At 41.8% G+C, this 27,233-nt stretch overlaps 1 protein-coding gene across 1 annotated transcript; it reads right to left on the bottom strand.

Moving 5' to 3' along the window:
* Positions 1–3,832: 3,832 nt before the first annotated feature.
* si:ch211-264f5.6 (carcinoembryonic antigen-related cell adhesion molecule 5) lies at positions 3,833–26,349 on the bottom strand. The gene is made up of 10 exons (XM_067425447.1): positions 26,219–26,349; positions 25,975–26,025; positions 25,220–25,504; positions 24,281–24,562; positions 21,707–21,970; positions 18,363–18,641; positions 16,863–17,117; positions 15,950–16,070; positions 5,774–5,819; positions 3,833–5,243 (listed from the first exon to the last, which is right to left on the bottom strand). The coding sequence occupies exons 1-9, from the start codon at positions 26,265–26,267 to the stop codon at positions 5,801–5,803; spliced, it is 1,605 nt and encodes a 534-aa protein (XP_067281548.1). The 5' UTR covers positions 26,268–26,349; the 3' UTR covers positions 3,833–5,243; positions 5,774–5,800.
* Positions 26,350–27,233: the final 884 nt, after the last annotated feature.

Genomic DNA, 27,233 nt, shown 5'->3' with positions numbered 1-27,233 from the left:
CAAAAAACACTCAACAACACTGTCATGCACCTCCTCCTTTCTGTTTCTCACACATGCATGCGAAGGAACCACTCCAGGTAAATGACTGGTTTGCACATTCACACAGAACACTGCAGACAAACAGGTTTGTAGGCTCCGCCCCTAAAAGCTTGACTCAAGAGACGGCAGAGACTGATACCAAGGAGACACAATGAGAGCGTGTCAGGGGAGGGGAGCTATTGTAAGGAGCCGAGTACAAGAGAGGGGCCAGAAGATTAAAAACCCGAAAAACTTCATTCTGAAGCCCCAGGCTGTTTACATGAGCCGGGATGTTAAAATAAGGTGACCACAAACACAGCCAGACCATGCATGTGGACCAAACCCTGAGGTGTAGCCACGTCCTGATTTTGCATAGACACGTTACTAGGTCAACATCAAAATGTAGTCCTAATATCCCTAACCCTATACCATAAGTTATCCCTAATGTAAACTTCCCTTAAATCTGATTGGTTGATTGGAATATTGTTCCATGAACATGTGGGACACCTGGGATGGACCCATGAGTCTGGGCCACATGAGCGGACTACACCATAAAGGACCTAAGTGAGACCATCTCGTCATTCCTGGTTGTCACCTTCCTGACAAACATGGAATGGGACTTGCGTTTTCCTTTTATTGGATCAGTGAATGTGTCTAAACTCATTCGTAGACATGCAGATACACTTCAAGTGCAGGCAACACCCTTACCATGGTAACATACACCAAAATACCATCACAAAAAAATTTAACTACTAAGACATTCTTCAAAGATGATATTCTTTATGGCAAACGGCGGTTTTCATAGTAAAATATCTATGGTATTTTGGCATAAACTATTGTTACCATGGTAATTCTTTTCACTAGTCAGAAAGAAAAAGAAGTCTATTCAAGTAATATGCTGTACAAACAAACCCATTCAGGCCTGTCACTTTGGATTATATTTCTCAGGAGATGACAAATAGCGCTTCATGGCCGGTGTGAAACCAGTCATGCATACTTTAGGGTACACCACATGTTCAATGTATCTGAGGAGGAGTTGAAGAAACACCAAAAGCCTCCACAGCATGTCAGGCGTGGCCCTCGAACCGGGCGTTGTGACAGTGACTAAACATACATTTGTTTCTTTTCTTTTTTTTGTGACATTTACACTTATTGAATGAGTGCACAGTCTTCCACAGTGAAGGTATTAAGTGCACCAAGCAGCTCTTAGCTTTAAGGATCTTTCTGTTGACTTAAGGCCAATGAACCAGCTCAACTGGTCACATATGAAAGGAGACCTGTACAATTCAACACAGTTCCTTCACACCTACCCAAGAAAAGTGGTATCAGCATCCACAAAGCAGTGAAGCGCGGTCTTCAATAGGAAAAAAAACTGCACAAAACACTTTAAACACTATAAACCCCGTGGAAGCAATATTGGTTGTACATTAAAATGGACCAAAAATATTGATGACTCACCATAAACTAGTAGTTTTGTCCAGTTATATGACTACCATGTGGCAATTCACAACATTTTCTGACTATCAGTTTATTCGCTATAGTTTAGAAAACATGACAAGAACTCATCAGTTAAATTCATCTTGATAATGTCAGATAACTTTGATAGAAAGGCATGTAATGGATTAGAATCAACCAATCAGCTGTCCAATTTAAATACACAATTTAAACAATGCTTCATTTAGTTCAGTCTGTGGTGTCAAAGGTCACATTCGCAATTAAAGAAAAAACACTGAAGCAAAACATGCTCAGGTCAAAGTGTCTGAATCATTTTGGTCCAACATTTGTATCAGCTTTACTGGTAGTCAGTGTATGAAGAATGTTTGGGGTATAATATGTCACAGTTTACTTTAGTTTGCTATCCTCGCTTACATAAATGAACTACACTACAAAAAAAAGGCAAATTTTGAACTTTTGCAGTACAATCGACTTGGATGTTTAAGTTATTTCAACTTAAATTATGTTAAACTGACTTAAAAAATGAGTTACATCTTGTATAACTAATAAAAACAAGTTTAACATTGCTTAACTTATTTTGATGAGTTAAAACAATGTAAAAACATATGTTTTCATAACTTATTAATAATTTTTTACAGTGTATAGTGTTCTGCACACACTAGTAAAATGATATCTGAGGTCTGAATAATTTTTAGTTTGACTGTAATATAAAACGTAAACACAATAAAATGTGCACATTTATGTACACAAAACACTTTCACGTTCAGGTATCATTTATTTATGGAGGCCTCAAAGAAATCGTACTAAAATGGGTGTAGAAAACAGATCAAATTTAATTACAAGTTTTACAATAATAATTGTTCTTCTTATTCAGTAAATGACACAAAAAAGTGGGGCAGTTCAAACATTCTTTTTTAAAACACATAAAATATAACAATTACATCAAAGTAAAACATTTGAAAATAAATTATATTAAAAGCAACAATGAAAAATAAAACATGCCTGCACTGGTCATTTCGAGAGAATATAAACACCTTGTAAACAAAACCTGAGAACATGTTGATTGGAACGCACCACTGCATGTGCACCGCATATGTTCTATTTTACTTACAAATATCCAGTGCGTTGCCTCAAAAAAAATTAAAATGAAAACTGACTACGGGCCCAAATTAACTTCAAATAACTTTAAAGCACTGAAAAAAAAATAACAGCAAGAAGAATCCCTTTAATTTACATTATCCAATTAAATTTCAAATTCTATCTAGCCTATATGAACACATTTCACATTTGATAAAACAACTAATATAATCTTTTATAAAGCATGCGAGGACAAAACGTCTCCATCAAATGATGAGTCAAGGACGTCTGTCTCCACACTGTGGCACAGAACAAACTAACCGTTAATTCAGTGTATCTGTGGTCAGACTCTTATGATTACGGGTCTCTCCATGCAAAACAGCCCAAACCACTAAAAACACTCGCAGGCTGCCGGAGATAAAACTGTTTACAGGTTTTGCAAGGAGTTATAAAGCTCAGCATTTTATGATATTTGTGTTTAAATGCTAAATGTACACATGTATTTAATAAATGTGTGTTAGTGTGTATTGGTTGTCGATTTGCACATACATATACATTGAGATTGTTTTGGCTGGCGCTAACATACATATAGAGTTGGAAAAATGTGAAAAGTGTGGGCGGGGACGTACTGTAGCTTAAAAACTTGTCAGCTTAGCTCATGAATATTAAGTAGGGGAGATTGTTCACCCAGTATTTCCTTGCTGAAGTGTGATGTTTACTTGTTTTTTCTGGCCAATATTTATTCAAAAATATGTTGTTACTAATGCGGCTTCATGAGATATATTTTTCAAGCTGAAAATATATTCCATTTAAATACAAAAAAAATGTATGTGTATACATATATATATATATATATATATATATATATATATATCACTGTAAAAAATTATTTAGAAAAAAAGTTACCTGGTTGCCTTAAAATTTTTAGTTCACTGAAATTAAAATTTTGAGTTAATACAATGAACATTTTTTGAGATTCGACAACCTTTATTAAAATATTGTTAAAAGATTTTGTAACCATATTGGGTAATTATGTGTATTTTATTTCTGATGATGCAGTGAAACTTATCAAATTTTTTATGTGGTTCAGATACAATAATATTTTGAGTTTCTATTTATTAAACAAATTTCCTTCATTGTATCAACTCAAAGTTTTAATTTCAATAAACTCACAATTTTAAGGCAACCAGGTTACTTACTTTTTTAAGTTAAACCAACCAAATTTTTTACAGTGTGTGTATATATATATATATATATATATATATATATATATATATATATATATATATATACATTCTATTTTGACTGACAATATACAAAAAAGCACTAAAATAAACTATAACTTATCAAAAATATATTTACTGTATTAGCATTTTATGTAATTTAGCCATTTTTTGTACATTTTGAAATATTTTTTAAATATATTTGAACATATATTTAAAAAACAAACAGAAAACCTAGTGTCAAAGCAGAGGCTTTTTGCAAGTTTTGTGAGGCCATAATTCCTAAAATAAAGTGAGGGGATAAACTTAGAAATGTCTAAAAATGAATGGGACATGCATCTATATCTTAAGAGACCTGATCAACATCAAAAGGATCGCTACAAGATCATCAAGATCGCTGCTTTGGTCGAAGAGCAACACACACTGAAAGAATTATGATCAGATATCTGTTGATATGAAGAAAAACAATTCTCACTTACTGGAACACAATAAGCAACTTTTAAGTTTTAAACTTGAGACGTTTCTGTGTGTCAAGGCAAGGTGATTTTTAAAATGGGCCGGTTTTAGAGCATGAATCCATTGGAATCCTGATTACAGCAGGACGAATCTTTGTGGGGACGCCCAAGGACAGAGTAGCAATTTCCCTGCAAAACTGTGGTATGTCGCTGTCCGCAGAAATGCAGTTTTTTTCTTCCTGCTTCTCGGTTCAAGCATGTTGCAGCCTGCCTTACTTTTAAAATACAATGTGTATGGCTCACTAAGAGACACAGAAAGAGATGAGGGTTTAAAAAAAAAAACTATAGCAAAAGGTGTTAAGAAGCTTAAAGCATACATCTGATCTCCAAGGCATGCTTTGCCACGAATGACCTCCCATCGACAACTACTCAACGGCGCCTTCGGCTTCCAGTTAAGTCGGCCTCACATATCTCCATTGCCTTGGGACTTCTAAGCGTGCTGAACAGGTCTTAAAATCTCGAAGTTTCAGTGCCTTGTGGGTGCGTTGAGATCTCAAACACGTGACGGTCTCGTCACCCCTCAGTGCATTTCAGGGTGGATTTCGTTACCCAAAACAGAGCTCTTTCAAAATGACCCCTGAGACGTCAAGCCAGGACGACCGACCTGTCGGTTTAGGGTCAGGTGAAGGATTGAGAGGGTGATGGAGGCTGTATCATGTTTCTCGAGGAACAAAGGAAGCTGTCCACTTCAGCCAAGGGAAGGAAGAGATGAAGATAAAAGGTAAACAGGTCTCACTCGTCCTCTGTCGTGTCCTTAAGACTGGGGTACGTTTGCACGGGATAAAAGGATATAAAAAAAACAATGGACATTTAAAAACACGTTGAGCTCCTGAAAGGGCCAAACCTGCAGGTGTATGTCAGTTGTGAGGGCAGTTTTTCCAGTTGCCTTGATAGTGTGCTTTTGCAGATAAAAAAGACTGATAAATGGCTGAAGGGTTGGTCTTGAAGATATGCTCTGTGGAAGAAATGTACATGATATCAGCGTAATGGATTTGTGAGTGGGGAAAAAAATGCAGACAGACTGAGAGCACACCGATGGCAAAGCCACACCCATTCGAACACTTAATATTCACCATTTACCATAAAAATAACATTTCGCTAAGAGTAAAACAGGCTCCCGTTGCAGAAATCTACCCACACCCATCGAACAGACATGAAAACAAGTTTTCTTGCAACAGCCACTCCTTTGTTAGTCAGATCGTAGCATATCCCTCCTTTCTTTTCAAGAAAAAGTCAAGCATATCTTTGCGAGAGTGTACAGAGTGAAGTCAGACACTTAATCAATGCATGCTGCCAAAACCGACACTGATATGTGACGAGGAAGCCTTTTGAAAGTCAGCCTGGACGTATCATGCAAGGTTACAGAAAAGCTAGTGTCAATAGCCTGAAGTCAATGCATGGACAACACTGAGGAAAAGCTAAATAAATAATGTTAGCCTGTTGTACCAAAACAAAAGATGCATGCATCATTAGAGGAAGACTTACCGGGTCACCTGACTGCCAGGTCTTGCTTTAATATGGAGATGGGATACTAAAACAAAAAGGAAAAAAATGAATCATTGATAGAAGGAATTAATTACATCACGATATGAGGAAAGAATGGGGTGTAGTCTGCATAGGTAAACATGGGAACAATGACTTTGCATAACTAAAATAAAACCTCTTAAGTCACTTTACTCGCCAAGAAGCATAAAGATATATCACAGTCTGGAGCACACACACGATGCCTAGGTAGTGTTGTGGTAGGCGGCTCACAAGTTTTTGGAACACAGCCAATGTTATTCGCTTACATAGGTTGCTGCACAAACATTAAAGACCTGTAAGTTACTAATAAATTACACGTATCATGCACTTCTCTGGTAACGTAATCACATAGGCAACTATATAGTCCAGCAACAGTACATTTCTGTTCCAGTGACAAAAAAAAAGTGAACAATTTAAGCTATGACAAATAGGTCAAACGCTCACAGCATTTATGGGACTTCATTGACATGCACGACAGATAACTGAGCAAAATAAGCAGAGAAAAAACAGACAGGCTGAAACTGCAGCAGAAATGTTCAGGGTAAGAAGTGAGACGGAGACAGACATGTGTGGACACGACTAACATTCCAACTATTTCCGAATTATCTCCTTTTAATTCTCTTTCTGATTCTTTCATCGAGCTACGAGAGCGATTGGGATTAAAAGATAATTATATACTGGATAAATGTAGGTAATTATGTCATTTCATCAATGACAGAGAGTGAATGAAAAATGTGATGTTCTTCATAAATGTGTTTTATTGAAATGTATCTATTGTGGAAAAACATGTAAGGCGCACAAAATATATTAAACATTTGCAGGTGGTCTACGAGGAAATGGACTAAGGTTGAACGTTATCTATGACAGACATCAGAAAACAAATGAAGCGGAGTCAAGCTTCACTCCCTCCCAGGATGCATTTTTCACAGGTGGAAAATTTGAGTTACTTTCAGTCTAAGATCTGATCTGTTTCGCTAGAAAGACTCTTTAGATTTTTACACAACCGTTGACAGAAAAAAATGCAATGTATGGAGGATAACTGAAATCATTGATGTGACACACAGTTTTGCATGTGATGTGTGTGTGTGTGTGTGTGTGTGTGTGTGTGTGTGTGTGTGTGTGTGTGTGTGTGTGTGTGTGTGTGTGTGTGTGTGTGTGTGTGTTTGTGTGTGTGTGTGTGTGTGTGTGTGTGTGTGTGTGTGTGTGTGTGTGTGTGTGTGTGTGTGTGTGTGTGTGTGTGTGTGTGTGTGTGTGTGTGAGCCTGTTTATGTGGTTTATGAGGACACAAATTTGTATAACTACATGGGTATTACACTGGTATTACTCTATAAATGTGGTTTATGAGGACATATCAAATGTCCTCATAATTCAAATGGCCTTAAAAACATACTAAATGATGTTTTTTGAGAAAGTAAAAATGCTGAATGTTTCCTGTGATGGGTAGGTTTAGGGGCAGGGGCAGTGTAAGGGAATAGAAAATACGGTTTGTACGGTATAAAAACCATTACGCCTATGGAGAGTCCCTGTAAACCACATAGACCAACATGTGTGTGTGTGTGTGTGTGTGTGTGTGTGTGTGTTTGTAGACAGTGTGTGCTTGTTATCAAAAAGACATCTCTTTGTTACACTAATCAGGGCATTTGCATATGATATCCCTCAAAACTTTGCATTTCCAGTTTTTCTTGTTCTGTCCATTTGCTACATGCGCCATCAATATCCATTTAGGTAGGAACATTTAGGAAGCCTTCTATGAAATTATCAGCATTGAAGCTGATAGCCTTTTTTGATACTACGATTAGCAGATTTTTGTCTAAACAAGATAGGCTTTTCTGTGCACTATCATCTGTCTGATTAAATCAATGTCAAACTTTTTCCAAACTAAATTAAAAACACTGTCATCTGGTTTCTTTATCTCTCTTCATGAGGTAGTCTGCTTTGAGTGTCAAGCGTAGAAAGATAGCAAACAGACCTCCCCCTTTGAGGATTTGGCGGTAAAATGGTTGAAGAGAAGAGAAGAGAAGAGAAGAGAAGAGAAGAGAAGAGAAGAGAAGAGAAGAGAAGAGAAGAGAAGAGAAGAGAAGAGAAGAGAAGAGAAGAGAAGAGAAGAGAAGAGAAGAGAAGAGAAGAGAAGAGAAGAGAAGAGAAGAGAGAGAAGAGAAGAGAAGAGAAGAGAAGAGAAGAGAAGAGAAGAGAAGAGAAAGAAGAGAAGAGAAGAGAAGAGAAGAGAAGAGAAGAGAGAAGAGAAGAGAGAGAGAGAGAAGAGAAGAGAAGAGAAGAGAGAGAAGAGGAGAAGAGAAGAGAAGAGAAGAGAAGAGAAGAGAAGAGAAGAAGAAGAGAAGAGATAAATAAAAATGTCCTTAGAAATGGTACATAGAGGAATAGTTAACCCAAAAAATAAAAATAATTTCATTATTTAGACCAATGTTAATTTTTTTAATCAAAAGTTATCAGAACTTTCAGTCATACAAGTTGACTACTTCGTGTTCCTCTTTTGGGTTTGGAGCAGGTTTTGGAACAACATGAGAGTAAATAACTGATTTTTCATTTTCACCAGAACTATTCCTTTAACAGCACATACACCACAATTTAAAAGTATACTTTTATATTCACTTTTCAGTAAGTATAAAATTAATTAAATGTGACTGTGAACACATTTATAATGTTACAAAACATATGCTGTATGACATATTTTTAATCTGATAAATGCAGTCTTGGTAAACAGAAGAGAACTACTATTAAAAAAAAAAAACTTGAAAAGGTGTGTATAAACTTGTGATTACATTATCAAACACAAGTGCTAAAGTAAGTTTTGAGTTACACACCATGGACAAGACTGAACAATACTGCCACATTTTTAGCGCTGTCTCATCACACTAGCATTGCTATAAAAGACTGAAGTTACAAAAGAAGAATCAGCCAGGTGGATCTTGGGTAAACAGAAACAAATATCTTAATTCCGTGTAAAAGCGCCACTTCGGCAAATAACAGTGAATGAAAGGAATCAGGAAGAGACAGGGCGCATCATATCCTCTCTGACAGTCATGTCTTACAACACATATGGGTTGTCTGAAATACCACTGATTGACATTGACACGTCATGTTTCATGTGATTAAAACACCTCCGTTTCCTGTGAGGTCAAAATGTTAAATGCACTGTGCAATTAACAACTGTCATTGCCTAATGATTAGGTTAACACGTCTGATGATGCAGAAAAATGACAAGAACCAGACAGTAAGTAAAGAAGTTATGAATGTTGAATGTGAAGAGAAAGAAAGGAGTGATGACAGCTTTTGTGGCACAATGTTGATTACCATACATAATAATTTCCAATCAAAGCTATGTTTATATACACCAATACACTGGTATTATTAGTTCCCTTTCGTTCAGTCACTCCGACGTAACGTCAGTGACTGACGAATGGGGGTTTCGCCTAGAAGCCAATCATCTTCGAGATCTTAGAAAGCGCCCAATGGCAGTGCCAATGCCATGGGCATGCGAATTTGCATGCGTAACTCCGCCTACCCACCTGGGTATATAAGGAAGTAGCTGGCATGAATCGCATTATGTTTCTGCTTCGGAGCCAAGAGCATCTCTTCACTCCGGCAAGCCTGAATTCTGAAGTCCTCTCTTCAGTCTTCGAGACGAGCGGTTCTCCAGGGTGTTGGTGTAACGGCGCGTTCCAGCGATCTCGCATTGCCTGCCTGCTGATCTGTGCAGTGATCTGCAACAGCTGTGTGTGTTTTCCCTGGGCGCTTCGGCACTCTGCAGAGCTTCCTCTCACAAAAAGAGCTTGCGTGTGGCACGTCTTTTTCAAGACGGGTTGCCCGCGCACTTCCGGGTGCGGTCGATATCTGTTGCTGTCTTTGGGACGCATTCACTGCTCGACGTGTTTGGGCCCAGCACGTTCGGACAGTGTTTGTGGATGTGCTGTGTTCCCTCTGTGGGAACATGACCATCGCGATGTTGTGGTCGAGACTCAATGATCTCTGTAAAGAGAGAGAGTCCCCTCTGCCACACCCCGATCTACCATCTCCGAGAGAGGTGGTACTTTGGCTGGTGGCCAGGGTGACCTGAGGGCGGTGCTGTGGTATTAAGAACCCCGACGATCATTCCTCGGGCCACTCCCGCCCTCTTGCACATCGCTTCCAGTGAGTGTTGGACTGAAACAGCGGGACCGTCTGCTGACGCCCCGTTCGTTTCGTTCATACTCCAGATAGCGGCGAGAGGTCGATTGCCGCATCTCAAGGTGGGCTAGAGTCCTTTGGGGATGACGATTCGGCTATGCTCCGCCTCCCGGGTGTGGTAGCACTGTAGAATCTGACCTAGAGTTGACAGCCATGTTATCTCGGGCAGCCGCGAGCCTCGGGCGGGTGTGAATCTCCGCCCTGTCACGAGTGCTCGCGGTTGGGCGATTGGTTTTTGGAGGTGGCACCCGACAGCTGCGGGCCCCGCCCCCAATGCCATTTCGCTCCCGAGATGCATGAGGAGTGCACGCGGTCCGGGAGATCTCCGGGTCTTCCCGCGACCGTTTGGTGGCCTCCTCCGCCTTCTCTGCCCTCGAGGGGTCGCGGCCTAAGGGTACACTGGGGTCCCTCCCCCTCAGTCAGGTGCTCTGTTGCGCACTTCGGTGTCCACTGAGTGCTTTGACTTGACGCGGTGAGGCTATCCTAAGCGCCCTCCCAAGCCTGCTGGCTCGTCTACTTCGGTGGCGTAGTCCAGCAGTGCTATGGGGTAAGCTGCCGCCCCGATGCGTATGCACGAGGACAGAGCTGATCCAGGGCTTACGAGCCCCCTCGCAGAGCAGACCCCAGTGGAACGCGAGTCCTTCCCTGGTCTCCCTCTGTCAGGGCGCAGTCGTTACCAGTGCCTCGACACCGGGCCGCTATGCCACCCCGAGTCCGGGCCGGTAACACTGCCTCAAGGAAGGCGTGCCGCCACCGATCCCGCCCAGCGCGGCATGGGTGACCACACGCCCCCTGGGTCAGGAGATGTCCACAGCTGTGGTCCGGGAAAGACAAACTGGCCTTACTTGGTCGATGTGGGACGGCTGAGTGAGCCCGCCTCCTCAGCTCGCCCATATCCCAGGCCGGCCTTATCGGCGGCACAGTCAGGGACTGCGCCCAACAGTTCTTGGCTGTCCCCAGAGGCAGACTGAGGCCATCTGCCCCGGCGGCCCGCTGCTGCACCTAAGCGCCGCCGGCACAGTTGCCTCAGCCTCCTCGCCGCCTGGGCGACTTCCTGCGACCCCCTCCCGCGTGGCCACAGCAGCAGCCTTCACCCTGGCCACGCCACAGGGCGCGCTGCAGGAAGCCGTCCCAGTCCGCGCCAGCCCCGCAGCCTGCTGAAAATAAGGCCAGCGGCACTCCGGACGCGGACAGCTCTGGGATGGGCAGTTCTTTCATGGGACGGTGGCAGGTCCGCCCCCTTCCCCCGGTGGAGGGCCGGGGGAGAATCCTTTGTCCAGCTGCTGGCCCACGGGTCAGCAGCAACCTTTGTAGAAAGAACTGATTAACCCATCCCTGAGCACCCAGAGACCGGTGACGGCAGTGTGCGCCGCCCCCGGGCCACGCCGCTCTCGTCCCTCTCTGTCGCCAGCCCCCTCTCAGAGCAGACCCCAGTGGAACGCGAGTCCTTCCCTGGTCTCCTCTGTCAGGGCGCAGCCGTTACCGCCGCCCCCGACACCGGGCCGCTACGCCACCCGAGTCTGGCCTCGCTGCCCACCGAGGGTACGCCGGTGCTCCGCATGACCCCGTTGGTACACTCCCTGGGAGCGTGGCTACAGCTGCCGGGTCTGTCCCGCTGGGTCGCACGGACCGTCCGGCTCGGCTACGCGATTCCAGTTCGCGCGAGCTCCTCCCCGCTTCCGGGGTGTCCGGTACACCGTGGTGGGGTCCAATGCCCCAGTCATGCGGGGCGCCAATCGCGACCCTACTGGCGAAGGTTGCGGTCGAGCTCGTCCCTCCAGCCGAGATGAAGTCCGGCTTCTACAGCCCTTACTTCATTGTACCGAAGAAATCCGGTGGGGTTACGACCGATCCTGGACCTTCGCGTCCTGAACCGGATCCCTGTTCAGACTTCCGTTCAGGACGTTGACTGGCGAAACGCCTTTTCGAATGCGTTCGTCCATGCGATTGGTTTGCAGCGATCGGACCTGAAGGTCGCGTACTTCCATGTGTCCATCCTTCCCGCGACACAGACCGTTCCTGCGGTTTGCGTTCGAAGGGTGGGCATATCAGTATGCCGTACTACCATTCGGGCTAGCTCTGTCCCCTCGCGTCTTCACGAAGATTGTCGAGGCAGCCCTTGCGCCACTCAGGCAACAAGGGGTTCGCATCCTGGACTATCTCGACGACTGGCTCATACTGGGCCACTCTCGGGACCGGGTGGGCGAACACAGAGACCAGGTTCTCCAACCACTTAGCTCGTTTGGGCCTCGGGGGGTCTAACTGGGAGAAGAGAGCTCTAACTCTGCCACGTGCAGAGGATCTCTTTTCTCGGTATGGAGATCGACTCGGTTGCCATGTGCGCGCAGCTTACCGGCTTGCACGCGCAGCGTCGCTGCTGACTGCCTCAGGCAGATAGAGAGCAAGAGTGCGGGTCCCACTGAAACTATTTCAGAGGCTCCTGGGGCATATGGCATCTGCAGCCGCGGTGAGCGCCGCTCCGCTCGGATTTGCTTCATATGAGACCGCTTCAGCACTGGCTTCGCGATCGAGTCCCGAGATGGGCATGGCAGTCTGGCACGCTCCGGGTCCCAGTGACTCAGGCCTGCAGACAGACACTCACCCAGTGGTCGAACCTCAGCTTTCTACGGGCAGGAGTGCCCTTAGAACGAGTTTCCCGGCATGTTGTTGTGTCAACAGATGCGTCCACCACGGGTTGGGGTGCCATGTGCAATGGACATGCAGCCGCCGGTTCTTGGTCAGAGAGCCAGAGCCGCCTGCATATCAATTGCCTCGAGTTGCTGGCAGTACGGTTCGCCCTGCACCGCTTCCGAGCGTTGCTGAAGGGTCAACACGTACTAGTCAGATCGGACAACACGGCCGTAGTAGCGTACATCAACCACCAGGGTGGTCTACGCTCCCGCCGCATGTCTCAACTCGCCCGCCATCTCGTTTTATGGAGTCAGAAGCGCCTGAGGTCCCTTCGTGCTGTCCATATCCCGGGGATCCTGAACCGTGCAGCCGACGAGCTCACGGGTTCAGCCAATCCCTGGGGAGTGGAGACTCCATCCCCAGTCGGTCCAGCTGACTGGGATCAGTTCGGGGACGCACAGGTAGATCTGTTTGCCTCCCACGACTCGTCCCACTGCAGCCTGTACTTCCCTGACCGAGGGCACGCTCGGCACGGATGCACTGGCGCACAGCTGGCCGCGGGGCCTACGCGAGTATGCGTTTCCCCCAGTGAGCCTTCTTGCACGTGTTCTGTGCAAGGTCAGGGAGGACAAGGAGCAGGTCATTTTGGTCGCCCCGTTCTGGCACGGCCGGACCTGGTTCCCAGAACTAGTGCTCCTTGCGACAGCCCCTCCCTGGCCAATTCCTCTGAGACAAGACCTACTCTCTCAGAGACGGGGCACCCTGTGGCACCCGCGTCCCGATCTTTGGAACCTCCACGTGTGGCTCCTGGACGGGACGCGGCAGGTTTGAGTACCCTACCACCTCCGGTGGTGGCTACCATCACTTCCGCTCGGGCCGAGTCCACGAGACAGGCCTATGCGTTGAAGTGGAACCTCTTCGTCAATTGGTGCTCTTCTCGCCAAGAAGACCCCTGGAAATGCCCGATCGGGTCTGTGCTCTCTTTCCTCCAGGATGGGTTGGATCGAAGGCTGTCTCCATCCACCCTGAAGGTTTATGTGGCCGCTATCGCCGCCTACCATGACCTCCTGGACGGGAAATCGGTAAGTAAGCACGACCTGGTCATCAGGTTCCTGAGGGGTGCGAGGAGACTACATCCTCCTCGTGCTCCTCTCGTACCCTCTTGGGACCTCTCAGTAGTTCTAAGTGCTCTGCAGAGGGCCCATTTGAGCCTTTGCGGTCAGTAGATGTTAAGTTCTTGTCTATGAAGACAGCGCTCCTGACCGCACCGGCCTCCATCAAGAGGGTAGGGGACCTGCAGGCATTTTCGGTTGACGAAGCGTGCCTGGAATTCGGGCCGGCCGACTCTCACGTGATCCTGAGACCCCGGCCTGGATATGTGCCCAAGGTTCCCACCACTCCGTTCAGAGACCAGGTGGTGAACCTGCAAGCGCTGCCTTTGGAGGAGGCAGACCCAGCCTTGGCACTGCCCTGTCCAGTACGCGCCCTTCGCGCTTACGTAGACAGGACGCAGTGTTCAGGACCTCAGACCAGCTCTTTGTCTGTTATGGTGGGAAGCTGAAGGGAAGGCTCTCTCAAAGCAAAGGCTGTCTCACTGGATAGTGGACACCATTGTTTTGGCTTACCAGCAGCAGGGACGCCCATGTCCCCTTGGGGTCAGGGCCCATTCCACCCGGAGTGTGGCCTCCTCTTGGGCTTTAGCACATGGCGCTCCGCTGACAGACATCTGCAGAGCTGCAGGCTGGGCGACACCAAACACATTCGCCAGGTTTTATAACCTCCGAGTGGAGCCTGTATCCGACTATGTACTCGCCTCTACAAGTGGCCGGTAATGGATTGGCTCAGGTGTCTTCGCTTGCTCGCCATTCCACCCCACGGACTGGATACGTGCGATATTCTTCTCAGGTGAGTTCCCCGAGAGCCCTGAGCTCCTCCAGCACTGATGACGCCGACGCCAGTAAGTCTGCCCTTAGCCCAGACACTCGTGTCCGGCCAGGTGCCCCATGTGCATGGTTCCCCTCCGGCGACCCCCACATGTGTATTTCCACCGTAAGCCTCCCTGAGCGGGTGTATTCCCTTGGCAACCTTGCCACCTCCTGGGGTTAAAAATCCACCTTCGGCTGGTACCCCAGTGATCTTCCGTATGCAGCCCCCCGGGGTCATACGTGTATCCCTAAGTCCTCCCTACGGGTAGGCATCTTGGCGCATATCTCCTCCTGGAATATGCCTCCCAGTGTACCTTGGTATTCCTGCGTTAAGTAGAGGCCTTGACCGTCCTACTTGCATCAGGGTTCTCACGCTTGCGCAGGGCACTGGAAGACAGCCGAGTGGCGTTATTGCATTGGGACCCCCATTCGTCAGTCACTGACGTTACGTCGGAGTGACTGAACGAAAGGGAACGTCTCGGTTACGTATGTAACCCTCGTTCCCTGAGGAGGGAACGGAGACGTAACGTCCCGTTGCCACTTCCGCTGTACCGCTGGAACGGCCGAGAGTTCAGTCTTGGCTCCTCAGCAGGTAACATAATGCGATTCATGCCAGCTACTTCCTTATATACCCAGGTGGGTAGGCGGAGTTACGCATGCAAATTCGCATGCCCATGGCATTGGCACTGCCATTGGGCGCTTTCTAAGATCTCGAAGATGATTGGCTTCTAGGCGAAACCCCCATTCGTCAGTCACTGACGTTACGTCTCCGTTCCCTCCTCAGGGAACGAGGGTTACATACGTAACCGAGACGGTTTATTTGCTGTTTGGTTTCATGGTAGATTATTGCATCATTAGCTTAGCAACATGCTAACTCCAAACTATAATCCAGTTTACTTCCACTGTAAACTTACTCCTTTACATGTGACGTTCACTTTAAACAAAAGCACAAGTGGTAAATGTTTTGATTATCAATATTAAAGGGATAGTTCACCCAAAAATGAAACTTCTGTCGTCATTAACTCAACCTCCAGTTGCTCCAAACCTGTATGAGGTTTTTTTTGAAGAATATAGGTAACCAAACCGCTGATGCTCCCCATTGACTTCGAACCATATTCTTTATAATATCTAAGACATTCACATAGGTTTGGAGCAACTTCAGGGTGAGTAAATGTTTTCTGAAGTCTCATTTCTGGATAAACTTTCCTTTTAGTCCACAAATGCTGTATAAAGCTCAACATTCCTTTAAAAGGTGGCCAGATCACACCCATATAAACACAAGACAAAAACATTCGCTTGAAACCTCTGCAGCTAACAAACACATTATCCAAGCATGTTTTGGATACTCATATGCCTGAATGCGATGAGAGGGGAAAGAAATGAATTTTAGACTCACTCTGAGCCTGATTTTTTCTTGCGCTTTATAATACAAGCGATGATGATCACAGCCACAAGCACAGCAATTACAATTCCAGCAATGGCTCCTCCAGACAGGCCCTCGTCTACCGCACCAACCTCTGCAAAACATGACGGCGCGTTTAGCTTATTATAGAAAAAAAACATACATACACTACATACAACAAATGAAAACGATATTGCTATACATAATGCCATGCACACACATACATACACACACACACATGCATGTTTGTTTTTATGACATATGGGGACATTCCATAGGTGTATTGGTTTTTATACTGTACAACCTGTATTTTCTATCCCCTTACACTGCCCCTGCCCCTAAACCCATCACAGGAAACATTCAGCATTTTTACTTTCTCAAAAAAACGAAAACAAAAAAAACGATTTATAAGCATTTTGAAAAATGGGGACATGGGTAATATCCTCATATTTCACCCTCTCCTTGTAATACCTGTTCTCGAATTTGAAATCTGACTCAATATTCAGTACAAATAAAATATTTCATAGATTTTGCCACTGAAATAATCATAGATTAATATAATTGTGTTAATATATATGTTAATCTAGCACATTATAAGTCTCAAAATGGACAAATATCAGCCAAATAATAAGCCTGGCTGGTATATCTGTCTAAATATTCTAGATAGTTCTAGATATTAAGTAACACATTATGGCCTACAGTATGGCAGTTATGTCAAAATTGTAAAAGATTGGATAAATATGATTATATATATATATATATATATATATATATATATATATATATATATATATTATAATATAAACAAATTTGAATATTAACTTGACATAGTAATTGGCATAGCGGCCTATTTGTGAGCTGTAAACAGTATCAAAATCTTGAATGAAAAATGTTGAGTCACATTTACCTGTCACTGCGAGTTTGTGTATTTTTTTGTCCACATTTCGCGTGATTGGGTTCATAGCCTCGCAGGTGTAAGTGCCACTGTCCGTGATTTTGGCCTTTTCAATAACATAGACGGCTTGAGTGAAGTTCATCACAGTTTCGTTGAGTTTCCATCTGTACATACTGGGGGGAACAGACTCTGAAGAGCAGGCAAGCTCTATTCTCTCTTCAAACTTCACCGCATTCTTCGCCTTAACCTGCACGTTCTCTGGACCGTCTGAGAGATATCAGAGATAGACTCAGTTAGGGAGGTCACATTTACATTAGAGTAAAGCAAACAAACTGTCAGTAACAATAAAAGAAGAAAGGAAACCACCACCATTTGCAAACAAGATAGGTGAATGTTTAGACAAGACAACAACAGAGAAGTGATACACAAATCACGTGTCCTAAGCAGACACGACAAGTGAAATATTGAACGTGCTTCATTTTTAACAATGGTTATAACAGGTGGGTCTTTTTTATTAATGAGATGAAGTAACGGAAAAAGAATATAAAAAAATATTAATGAATATAGTATTGAATAAAAACTTGCCTGGTTTCATTAGTTCAATTAGGACATTTAAGTAACTTTTATAAATGTGCCTTAGAAAAAAACTATATTTTAATATTTTAGATATGTCAGTGCAAGTTGCTTTCAGTTACAGCTCATTTTAGTCTGATAAGTTGTACCAAGTCTGGTTTTAAAGAACTGGTGTAGATCAAGATTATGTAATAGCCTGTCTCTTAACCCTGGAATGCATAAAGGGATTCAAATTGACCGGTTTTCATTTCAGATGGATATTGACTCAACACAGTATTTTTGTAACAGTCATGAAGATCTTCATCAAATGTTGAACCTATTCAGACTATGTGATTTCAGATGCAGTAGGACAGCTAAAGGCCCAAACTGAGGAAGAGGAGCAAACTCTGCCCAAAAGTTATGCGTGTAAAGGTGCAAATATTATGTGAAATGTTTTGTCTCTCTCTGAAAGTTTAATTTTCACATTGTCTGTGGAGAGCGAAGGTTCAGACTTGAATATACTCTGCAGTAGATCTAAAATAGTTTGGAGATTGTTTAGAAAAAGTACAACTGCATTTTAAAATGAAAACCATTAATTCCAATATGGGTCCTTTTGACCCACTTTATGCATTAGTGTATGTTTTTTGGTTCAAGCACTCTAGGGTTAAAAATAAAGCTTCCAAAAGGGGGTTTTCACAGCGATACCACAGAAGAACCATTTGTGATTCCCCAAAGAACATTTAAGCAAAAAGTTCTCAAAAGAGCCATTTTTTCTTAGTGTGAAGAACATTTTATAATCTAAAGAATAGTTTGTGCATTTTAAAGTTTCCATGAATGTTAAAGGTTCTTCATGGACCCATCGATAACAATAACACATATATTAAAAATAATGTATGTGTTAATTCCTGCAACGATATATATTTACTGACACATGACACATATCCTCTCTTGTATACTTACAGTTGATCACCATCTTATAGCTGGCTTGATCTGTGTTCACTTTGTTCTTCAGTATGCACTTGTACTCGCCCGCGTCCACTTTTTCAACTTGAACAATTGTCAGAGTTTTCTTGTTGGCTGAAAGAACGGCGTGGTCATTAGAAACCAGAGGTTTGCCGTCCTTCAGCCATTCCACGCTTTCAGCTACACCAGCGGCTGCAGAGCAAGTGAGGTTGACCGTGCTGTTGCCAGCGATGAGAAGTGATGTGGAGCTGGAGATATTTGTTCCAGATAAGGCCTCTATGAGAACACAGCAAAAGAGAAGACAACTAATAAGCAATGCTTTCAGAATATGGACCCTCAATGCCACACATAATGTCAATTATAAGGTGAGAATACAGTTTAAAAAGTCTCTAATGCTCACCAAGAAAATAACTATTTCTAATGAATATGCATATATATAAAAAAATATTTTAAAATGTAATTTATTTGTGTAATGCCAAAGCTGAGTTTTCAGCATCATTACTCCAGTCTTCAGTCACATGATTCTTAAGAAATCATTCTAATAGACAATGTTATCAATGCTGAAAACAATATAACAGCAGTACATAATCACTTTTTTTGTTTATTTTGTAACTTTTGATCAATTTAATGCATCCTTAATGAATACAAATATAAATGTCTTTAAAACATTTGAATTCTATTCATTCAGACAATAGTTTACTGTCTAAGCGGTAAAGTTGACGAACGGCGGTCTTTCGAATCAGCTCTGACCGCGACTCTGGAAGACTTAGAGTTGAGCTTTTCTCTGAGAAAAGAACAAAGAACGGCACTGAAGTCATTCTTAAAAAGGGAAGATGTGTTCTGAGTTTTGCCGACCGGATACGGCGAATGTTTAATCTGTCAACTAGCTCTGTTTCACCTTCGTTGCTCAGGTTGGTGTAGCGCTGTTAGTAAAGTTGACCATATATTATTGTCAAAGTCAAGTCGATCTAACCACATAAGATAATCTTTCACTGCAACTTCATTCACCGCAGCACTTTTTGACCACCTCTTCTTCTCTTGTGCTATTATTCTCTTGTTTGTACAGACAATCATTACTGTGGAATGCACCGGTCTGAATCAGACTCATTGCATTCACCAAATACCTGTAACTATCGTTCAGCACACTTTGTTTTCCTCCTCACTGCCTGTGTTTTTAGTTTCGGGTAAGACATTCGTAACAGCTGCAAATAAACTCTTTTCAATTCATCTCGAGTAACGTTTGAGAAATGTATCTGTAACCCGAGAGAACTGTAATAGATCTCATTGAAGCTGTTTGAGCTTTTTTGCATGAACGGTTTAGAATTAAAATTTTATACAAAATCAACGACACAAAAATGCTTTACAGTTACACCTTTAAGATGAACCCTGCACTGCCAGATGACTCCTGAGCTGAACTGAAACCTGAGCCAAGAGGTACCTGCCCAAAACCTGTGACATCAGACAGTTTGTATTCTGCTTTCTTTAGCTTGCTGGTTTCACACACACGGAAACACCTCAGGGGAAGATATGTAAGCCGTGTTAAATCAATCTGCCCTCTGTCAAAGAAAGCAGAACATGCCTGAAACTTCTTCCCGCTAACGTTGGCCGAGACAGACCTCGAGAGTAAAGCAGAGGAACAGGTTCATCTTTTAAAAGCACTTGTTAGTCAGGAAGCCATTTTGAATAAAGACAAACAGCAGTTGCTATGTGAAATTAAATGGACACCTTTAATGCACCGTACACACCTTTTTCAGTGAAAAATACAAGAAGAAATTTTGTAGCAGATACTCTTTACCATGCAATTCCAATTAATGGAGACTAAAGCTTCCGAGCATTACAAATTATGAAAAATGCAGCTTCAAACTACATCAAATTATAAAACCAGTTCATATGACACGTGCATAAACACTGCCTTCACGTGCTATCGGAAGTACCATACATACGAGTTTCCAAAGTAGAAACTGCACATGCCCTCTGATGTCGTGTTCACCATTGGGTAGTTCTGAAATCATTTTGATACCCAAATTCCCAAGATGGGCATGTCATAAACTTTAAACATGCTGGCGGGGATAACTACTGCTGTGACAGTAGTTTGATCTATTAGTGTTTTCCCCAAAACAGCTAGATCTTGTCTTGTCATTAATGCAGTGCATATTAGTAATCATTTGAAGCATATTGTATGTTTTATATACAGTGAAAATAGCCTGCATTTGACCGAAATTACAGACTCGGCAGAAAGCGGTTAGCATCTGGATAGCATCATAAATGTTTATAGGCTTATGGTTCTCAGTGCATGTGACACTACATATAATGTTGGTTTTAATCAAATATTCCCAATAAATAGGCAAGAATAAACCTGGTTTCTGCCATTATTCCTGTTCATTCCGACAACATATAGTATTTGAATGCAACACGCTCATAATCACGACTTTTGAAGTGGGAATAATGAAAGTCTTTTGAAGCCATATGATTGAAGACTGAAATTTAAATATCATTTACTGATTTAGCTCACAAAAACATTCAAGTTAGTTTTGTGCAGCAGATCAATTGAATCATTAAAAAGGTCTACTGAACACACTAAGGAGAGCAAGGGGAGATAACGGCTTAAATAACGGCTGTTTCTCGCTTTTCAGAAGACTTTGAATATAGTCTTATTGACTACATTTATGATACTTTTGTGCCCTTTCTGAAGAATGAAAGCCTTAGTTCCCACTCATTGTAACGGCTTTGGAAAATTGCAACCAGCAGCAAACGAGATAGTCAACCGAGATTGGGATAACATGAGGGCGAGGTAAATAATGAGTTGTCAGAGAATTGTTATTTCTGGGTTAACTAATTCTTCAACATTTAACACATTTAGGACTCATTTCAGGTTTGCTTCTATTGTCCTTGTAGGCAAAGCTATTTTTTCCTCTTCTGGGAGAGCTACGACTCTTTTTTAAATCCTTATCGCTCTTCTTGGCTATGAAGACACCATGGCAAAGCATGTCTATCTCTGTCCTGCTCCACTGCTAATCAAAAGATTTTAACGGATGTCTCAACTTACTTTACTTTATTATGGTCCTATGCAGAGTCATAGGTATTAAAAAAACAACACATTTTCATTCGGAGTTAATAACCGTGTAACATTATAAATGTCTTTTTTGATCAATTTAAGGCATCTTTGCTGAATAAAATAATCCAACTTTTCAATGGGAGTGTTTTTATAAGAGTGTACGGAATGTATTTGAATATATTAAAACTGATGTAATACTAGCACTAGAGAAACAATGGAACTTCCGTTTGTATTCAAAGCATCGGTACATGACTTTACGGTTCATGACTTTAGGTTTTTGACTTACCCAGAACAGTCACCAAAGCAACCGGTGAGGCAACGTTGCGGTTGGTCTTCACGTTGTAGGCCACACAGCTATAATTGCCGCTGTTTTTTTCCTCCAAATTGCTGAGGGTGATGTTGGCCATCTGATGCAGTTCTGCACCGTTAAACATCCACCGGAGCTGAGCGGGAGGGTCAGAATCGGCTGAGCATGTGAGTGTTAAGTTAGAGCCTTTCTTAAGGAATGAATTGGTTGGATTCTGCGTCATGACGATTTTCTCTGGGCCATCTAGACACACAAGGAAAAAAGGAGATGATGAAAAGAAGGTTAAGTAAAGGTTTATTAAAGTGCTTGCAAGCAGCTGTTTCCAGGATTCTTGACCTTTTAAGATTAAAGTCTTAAAACCTCCCATTCTATTTTTTTAAAAGAAGTGCTATTCTAGTTTTTGACATAAAAGGCACAAAATGAAATAACTGAAAATTTAGTTTTCACTAGAAGAAAAACATCAAATGATGTGCCATGTTAGCATTTGACATCCTCCCTTTTTATTAAGATGCTGCAAATATTCTCTATAAAAGAGGAGGGTATATTTTAAACAATAGGATATGTAGATCTTTTTTATATTATCTCATAATTTGGCAGCAGGTATATTTTGCTGCTGTCACTTTAAAACCTGACACACAGATTCATTAATCTGCTATGCGCTTTCTTTCTTAAATGTTTACGTTCATTTAAAACTTAACTGACAGCGTTTATGTGAATACTCGCCAAGCAGCAAATCTCTCTTGAAGCAATTATGGAAGTGACTTAAACAGCAATTCATCGACTGGTCGCTAGAGATAGGGTCCAAAAGGGACTCAATCCCATTGACCCTCCATGTTAAAGTGCCTAACTTTACAGCAGAATAAAATATGTTTATAGCCTGATACAAAAAGTACTTTTTTTCAAGCTACTCTGGCATGGTTCAAGCAACCAGGCACCTCAGCGCCACAAAGTCCCGCCTCATTGCCCATTGCTAGTTATTCAAGAGTGAAACATTTTCACACTTGGACTCGCGGTGGAACATTGGAAATTAATTGTAGATGAATCTAGAGGAAACTTTTGGTATTGCGCCCAAACTTCTTTCAATCTTACTGAATCCTCATTTTTTGAGATATCAAGCTCAAATTTTTTGTTGTTGCAGTTTACGAATAAAACGTGTTTTTGAAAATATATATTTCACATAAAAATTGAAACCAGTGGATTTTTCATAACAATAAATTTCTGTAATTTTTTAAGTTCACTTTTTAAACATTTTTTTCTTCAGCAATATTCTACCAAGTAATCAAATTTAAGTCTGTGCTCTAAAGCATTCGAGAGTTACGATTTAAGTTCATTTATTTCATTTTCGGTTTATGCTCAAAAAGTGAATAAATAAGTGATTATAACTACAGCATATATATAAAAAATACAAAAAATACAAAATATTAATAAATATTATTGAACTTAAATATAGTACATTTGTTTAATTTGAATAATTATTTTAGACTGACACACAAAGAGCACCAAAGGGTTATGCGCAATAAGCAGCGAAAAATAACTACATTTAGTCCTGAGAGGGAGCTTAATGTGTGGGCACTTTGGGTATGAGCCCGATATGTGTGGGAATTAATTAAATTGAGCAATACGTGCAATCCCACGCTGAAATTCAAGCCCTGTAACACCAACAAATTTTATCCGGAGAAAATGAAACGAGTGAGGGGAGGCGGGTTTGTGACCGCATTACATTACACTTTGTTATTATTTCAGATGCCTTTTTAAAGACTACAAATGAAACACATATATATCATATATAAAAATTCAATCCAATAGCCAGGGTGGCTAGTAGAAGTGCTGAAATCCACCCACATTTGGCGGGTTAGCGTGTGTTAATGTCAAGCCCTGAGTGCATTTGCTTTATAACCAAACCATGCACTTGCAAATGCTTAAAAAAAAAAGGTTTGATCTGCTTGGAATGTAAATGCACACATGAACACACAAACACTATTTTTCTGCTGTTCACAGGCTCATTCATTAACAACCGTATTTTTTATCTAATCTCAGTCTGCATTTTTTCCTGCACCTGCACCAGAACCTGTTTGAACTAGAAAGTCTCTTCAGATCTCATGTGTGCTTTCTAGTGCACACCATCTGCAGAGACAAGACTGCAGGCAGTAAAAACGAAAGAAGGTCCAGTACAGCTGTTAATTGGTCATTTTGATATTTTTATGTGCAGAAATGTGTGAATTTATGTGTAAAAACACAATTCCATCATACTGTTCAGAAAAATGTAGTGTCATTATTTAAATTATTATTTAAATCTTTAAACTGTTTTTTTTCCCTTCTGAACAATAACATGAAAAACGCATTAAAAAACTTCTGAATGTATACAGCAGCTGAGTCATAGCTGAGCTTGCATGGAAAGTACTGCGCAAATGGGTTTTAAAATACATTATATGGGTTTGGAACGACATGAGGTTGAGTAAATAACATTTTTGGGTGAACTGTCCCTTTAAGGCAAACAGTGCTTGTGTATTTATGTGTCAGACTATGAATGTGTGGGTGTGATCAGGTACGTACAGCTCACGTTGAGATTGAAGGGGGCGCTCATCCCTGACTCAAGTGCATTCTCTGCTCTGCAAAAGATGGGTCCTCTTAGATCTGTACGGCGAACTTCAGTAATAGTTAGCTCATTGCCGATTGGGTTCAGCTTCATGTGCGTGCCATCCACCGTCAAAGCGTCTGAACCATTGATCCACTTGTAAGAAAAGGAGCCTTTGGCAGTGCAGGTCAGAACCACAGTGCTGTTGAACTCTATAGCTTCAAGGAGACTGGATGAAATCTTGACATCAGTTACTGGCTCTGGAAGGAAGAAAAGAAAACCATGGATAGTGTTTATTCAGAAACATATTTTTTTTCTCTTGCTTAGAGTTTCCCAAATAATAAAACCTTAGAGAAACTTAGGGTTAAGCTTGCTCAAGACATAATAGTGACAGGTCATGACTTGTTTCTTGGGAGATCTAACCAACAACTTTTGGATAACCAACCCTGAGATTTGACAGCATATATTTTACATCTAGATCTCCAAGACCAAAGAAAGACCTCTGTAGAAGCTTGATTTCCAGCCACTGGGTGAATGTCATTATAGTTAGTCATTTTGCAATCACAAGTTTAAATCAAGTGACTCATTATCACTATCCACTAGGGTTGATTCAATACCATCATTCATCGTTCCATAAAACCCAATGCAAACTCCATATTATCCACCCTATTAATCACTGTTTGTGAACACACACACACACACACACACACACACATATATATATATATTTGGCATGATTCTTTAAGAACGGCTAAAGTTTATAAGTATTCAGTAATGCTTTTAACAAACGTATGTAGGACTTAACCACAACTATTCATCCCTCTAGTAAGACCTTCAACCACTAGTCTTCACTACCCCAGTTTCTCTAATGTTTTTTTAAATACCTGAAAAGATTTCAGTTGATATTCAATACTTACCAAGAACGGTAAGCTCAATCTCTCCTGACTGTGCGTCTCCCTCAGCATTGACTATATTGAGAATATATTTCCCTGCATCCTCCTTCTTCAGCGGTCCAAGCTGAAGCTCGCACGTCGTCGTATTATAGCTGACTCTGCCGGTGTATAACGGATTGGTTCTTAGGATGTTCGTTACTGGTACGTGTGTGAATACTGATGCAATGCTTTGGCCATTGTTGAAAGACCATAATACGGTCGAAAGACCCACTGTCGTGGAGATTGTTGTTTTGAAGGTTACATTTTTCCCTGGTTCAATGAGATGAGAAGAAATTAAGTTGACAAGTTCTGTTTTTAGAAACGCATCAAAGCATTTAATTCATTGTTTCATACCAACATAACAAATATTTAGATTTTAAAGACATTTGATTTAATGAATAGATGGTATTTAAAGTACTCAAAAACTATTGTCACATGATAACAAAATGTCTTGGTTATGCCACACTGACTTTGATTTGGCAGATTCTTAAATAATAATAACACTGTCCCCTTTTTTTTTTTTTTTAAGAAAATAAATATTTAAAAAAAAATTTGGGGGGGGGGAAACTAACAAATTTACTGATAACAAAAGCTCTCCAGACAGTTACACCACCACCATGTTTAACTTCAAACCAAAATGATGTTAAATTTTGAAAATGAAAACATAGACATTAGTAATTATAGAAAAAACGTATAATATCTTATTAGATCCACACACAAACACACCGACACACACTCACCTACAACGCCATTAATTTTGTCTCCCAGAAGCAGAGCCTGGGAACAGCATCCTATAAGAGAACGATTTTGTTGTTTAAGTCAGGACACAGGTAGTGTAAACCTACACATTATATCCGGGTGTTGGCAATGTTTTTAGCGAGACTTAACATGAGATTTAGATCCACAATTTAAATGCAAACTTTTTTAAGTCTAAATGTAAAATGTAACACGCTTGACATGTTTTTTTCTTTTAAAATAACTTACCGAGAGCGGCCAGAATGAGCAAAGTAACCCTAAAGTTGAAGAAATCCATTATGGAAAGATGTGAGTCCCTGGAGCGACAGGCAAGAATGTGAGACGGTGTGACTTCTCTCTGTAAGAAAGATCTTGAGAAAATTCACGCAGACACACCCAGCCAGTTTATCTGAAAACCCGCCCTGCGCTCAACCTGTACTGACTCTCTTCTGATGTCATACCTACGGGCGGCAGAAACTTACTGTACTGTCTGCAAATACAACCTTACTTCATTTCCCTGATCTTATATGTAGCCTATTTGTGTTATGCCATAACAAAATAACTGTACTGTCTACAACATTACTCTCTTAATTTTTCATTTTTATTTGTATTTCTTAATATATAAATCACACAGAATGTTGCCTATTTGCTTAAAATAAGTCATATGGATAAAAACAATTAATGTCGCCTAAATAAAATGCCTGTACAAATAGCCTAATTATCACTGTTACTTATCCAATACAAATGTATGTCTGCATTTTGGCTGTTATATTAACCCTGCAGTTAGAAAATTAAATAAGAATAAAAAATGTATCGAATGTAGAGATGAGAATGTACTTCTGGCTTCTGCTGCCGCCTAGTGTCAACATCAGGCATTTCATGCTTGCGCATGGGCGTATGAGGAAAGGAGCAGTCTACATTCGGAAAAGTCATTGAATTGGTAATATGGAACTGACCTTAACATCAGTAAAGGATAGTTGAAAATGTTATGAAAATGGGTAGTTTTCAAAAATGAAAATTACCCCATGATTTACTCACCCTCAGAGCCGGCCCAAGCCTTAGGCTATTTGGGGGCCCCTCTGTACCGACTGACTATTGTCAATTCTTGATAATAATCGCACACATTATCAATTTTATTAGTTGTAGCTGTGTTGCATTACATGTCTGTCTGTCATGTTTTTACCCTTATATGATTTTTAATTGTAAAAGTAACAAAACCACAAGAGTGCTCAGGTGTTCATTTGCACTTTAATATTCAAAGTCT

Source organism: Pseudorasbora parva, chromosome 19, assembly GCF_024679245.1.
Source record: "Pseudorasbora parva isolate DD20220531a chromosome 19, ASM2467924v1, whole genome shotgun sequence".
In the NCBI taxonomy this organism is placed as follows: Eukaryota; Metazoa; Chordata; class Actinopteri; order Cypriniformes; family Gobionidae; genus Pseudorasbora; species Pseudorasbora parva.
This window is presented reverse-complemented; position numbering and strand designations above follow the sequence as displayed.

What these genes read in the sequence shown, in the direction of transcription:
- si:ch211-264f5.6 (XM_067425447.1), bottom strand. Translation starts at nt 26,267, where the DNA reads ATGGATTTCTTCAACTTTAGGGTTACTTTGCTCATTCTGGCCGCTCTC. An exon ending in GCTCATTCTGGCCGCTCTCG is followed by an intron (nt 26,026 to 26,218) that starts GTAAGTTATTTT and finishes GTTCTCTTATAG; the next exon opens with GATGCTGTTCCCAGGCTCTG. An exon ending in CTTCAATCTCAACGTGAGCT is followed by an intron (nt 21,971 to 24,280) that starts GTACGTACCTGA and finishes TTGTGTGTCTAG; the next exon opens with ATGGCCCAGAGAAAATCGTC.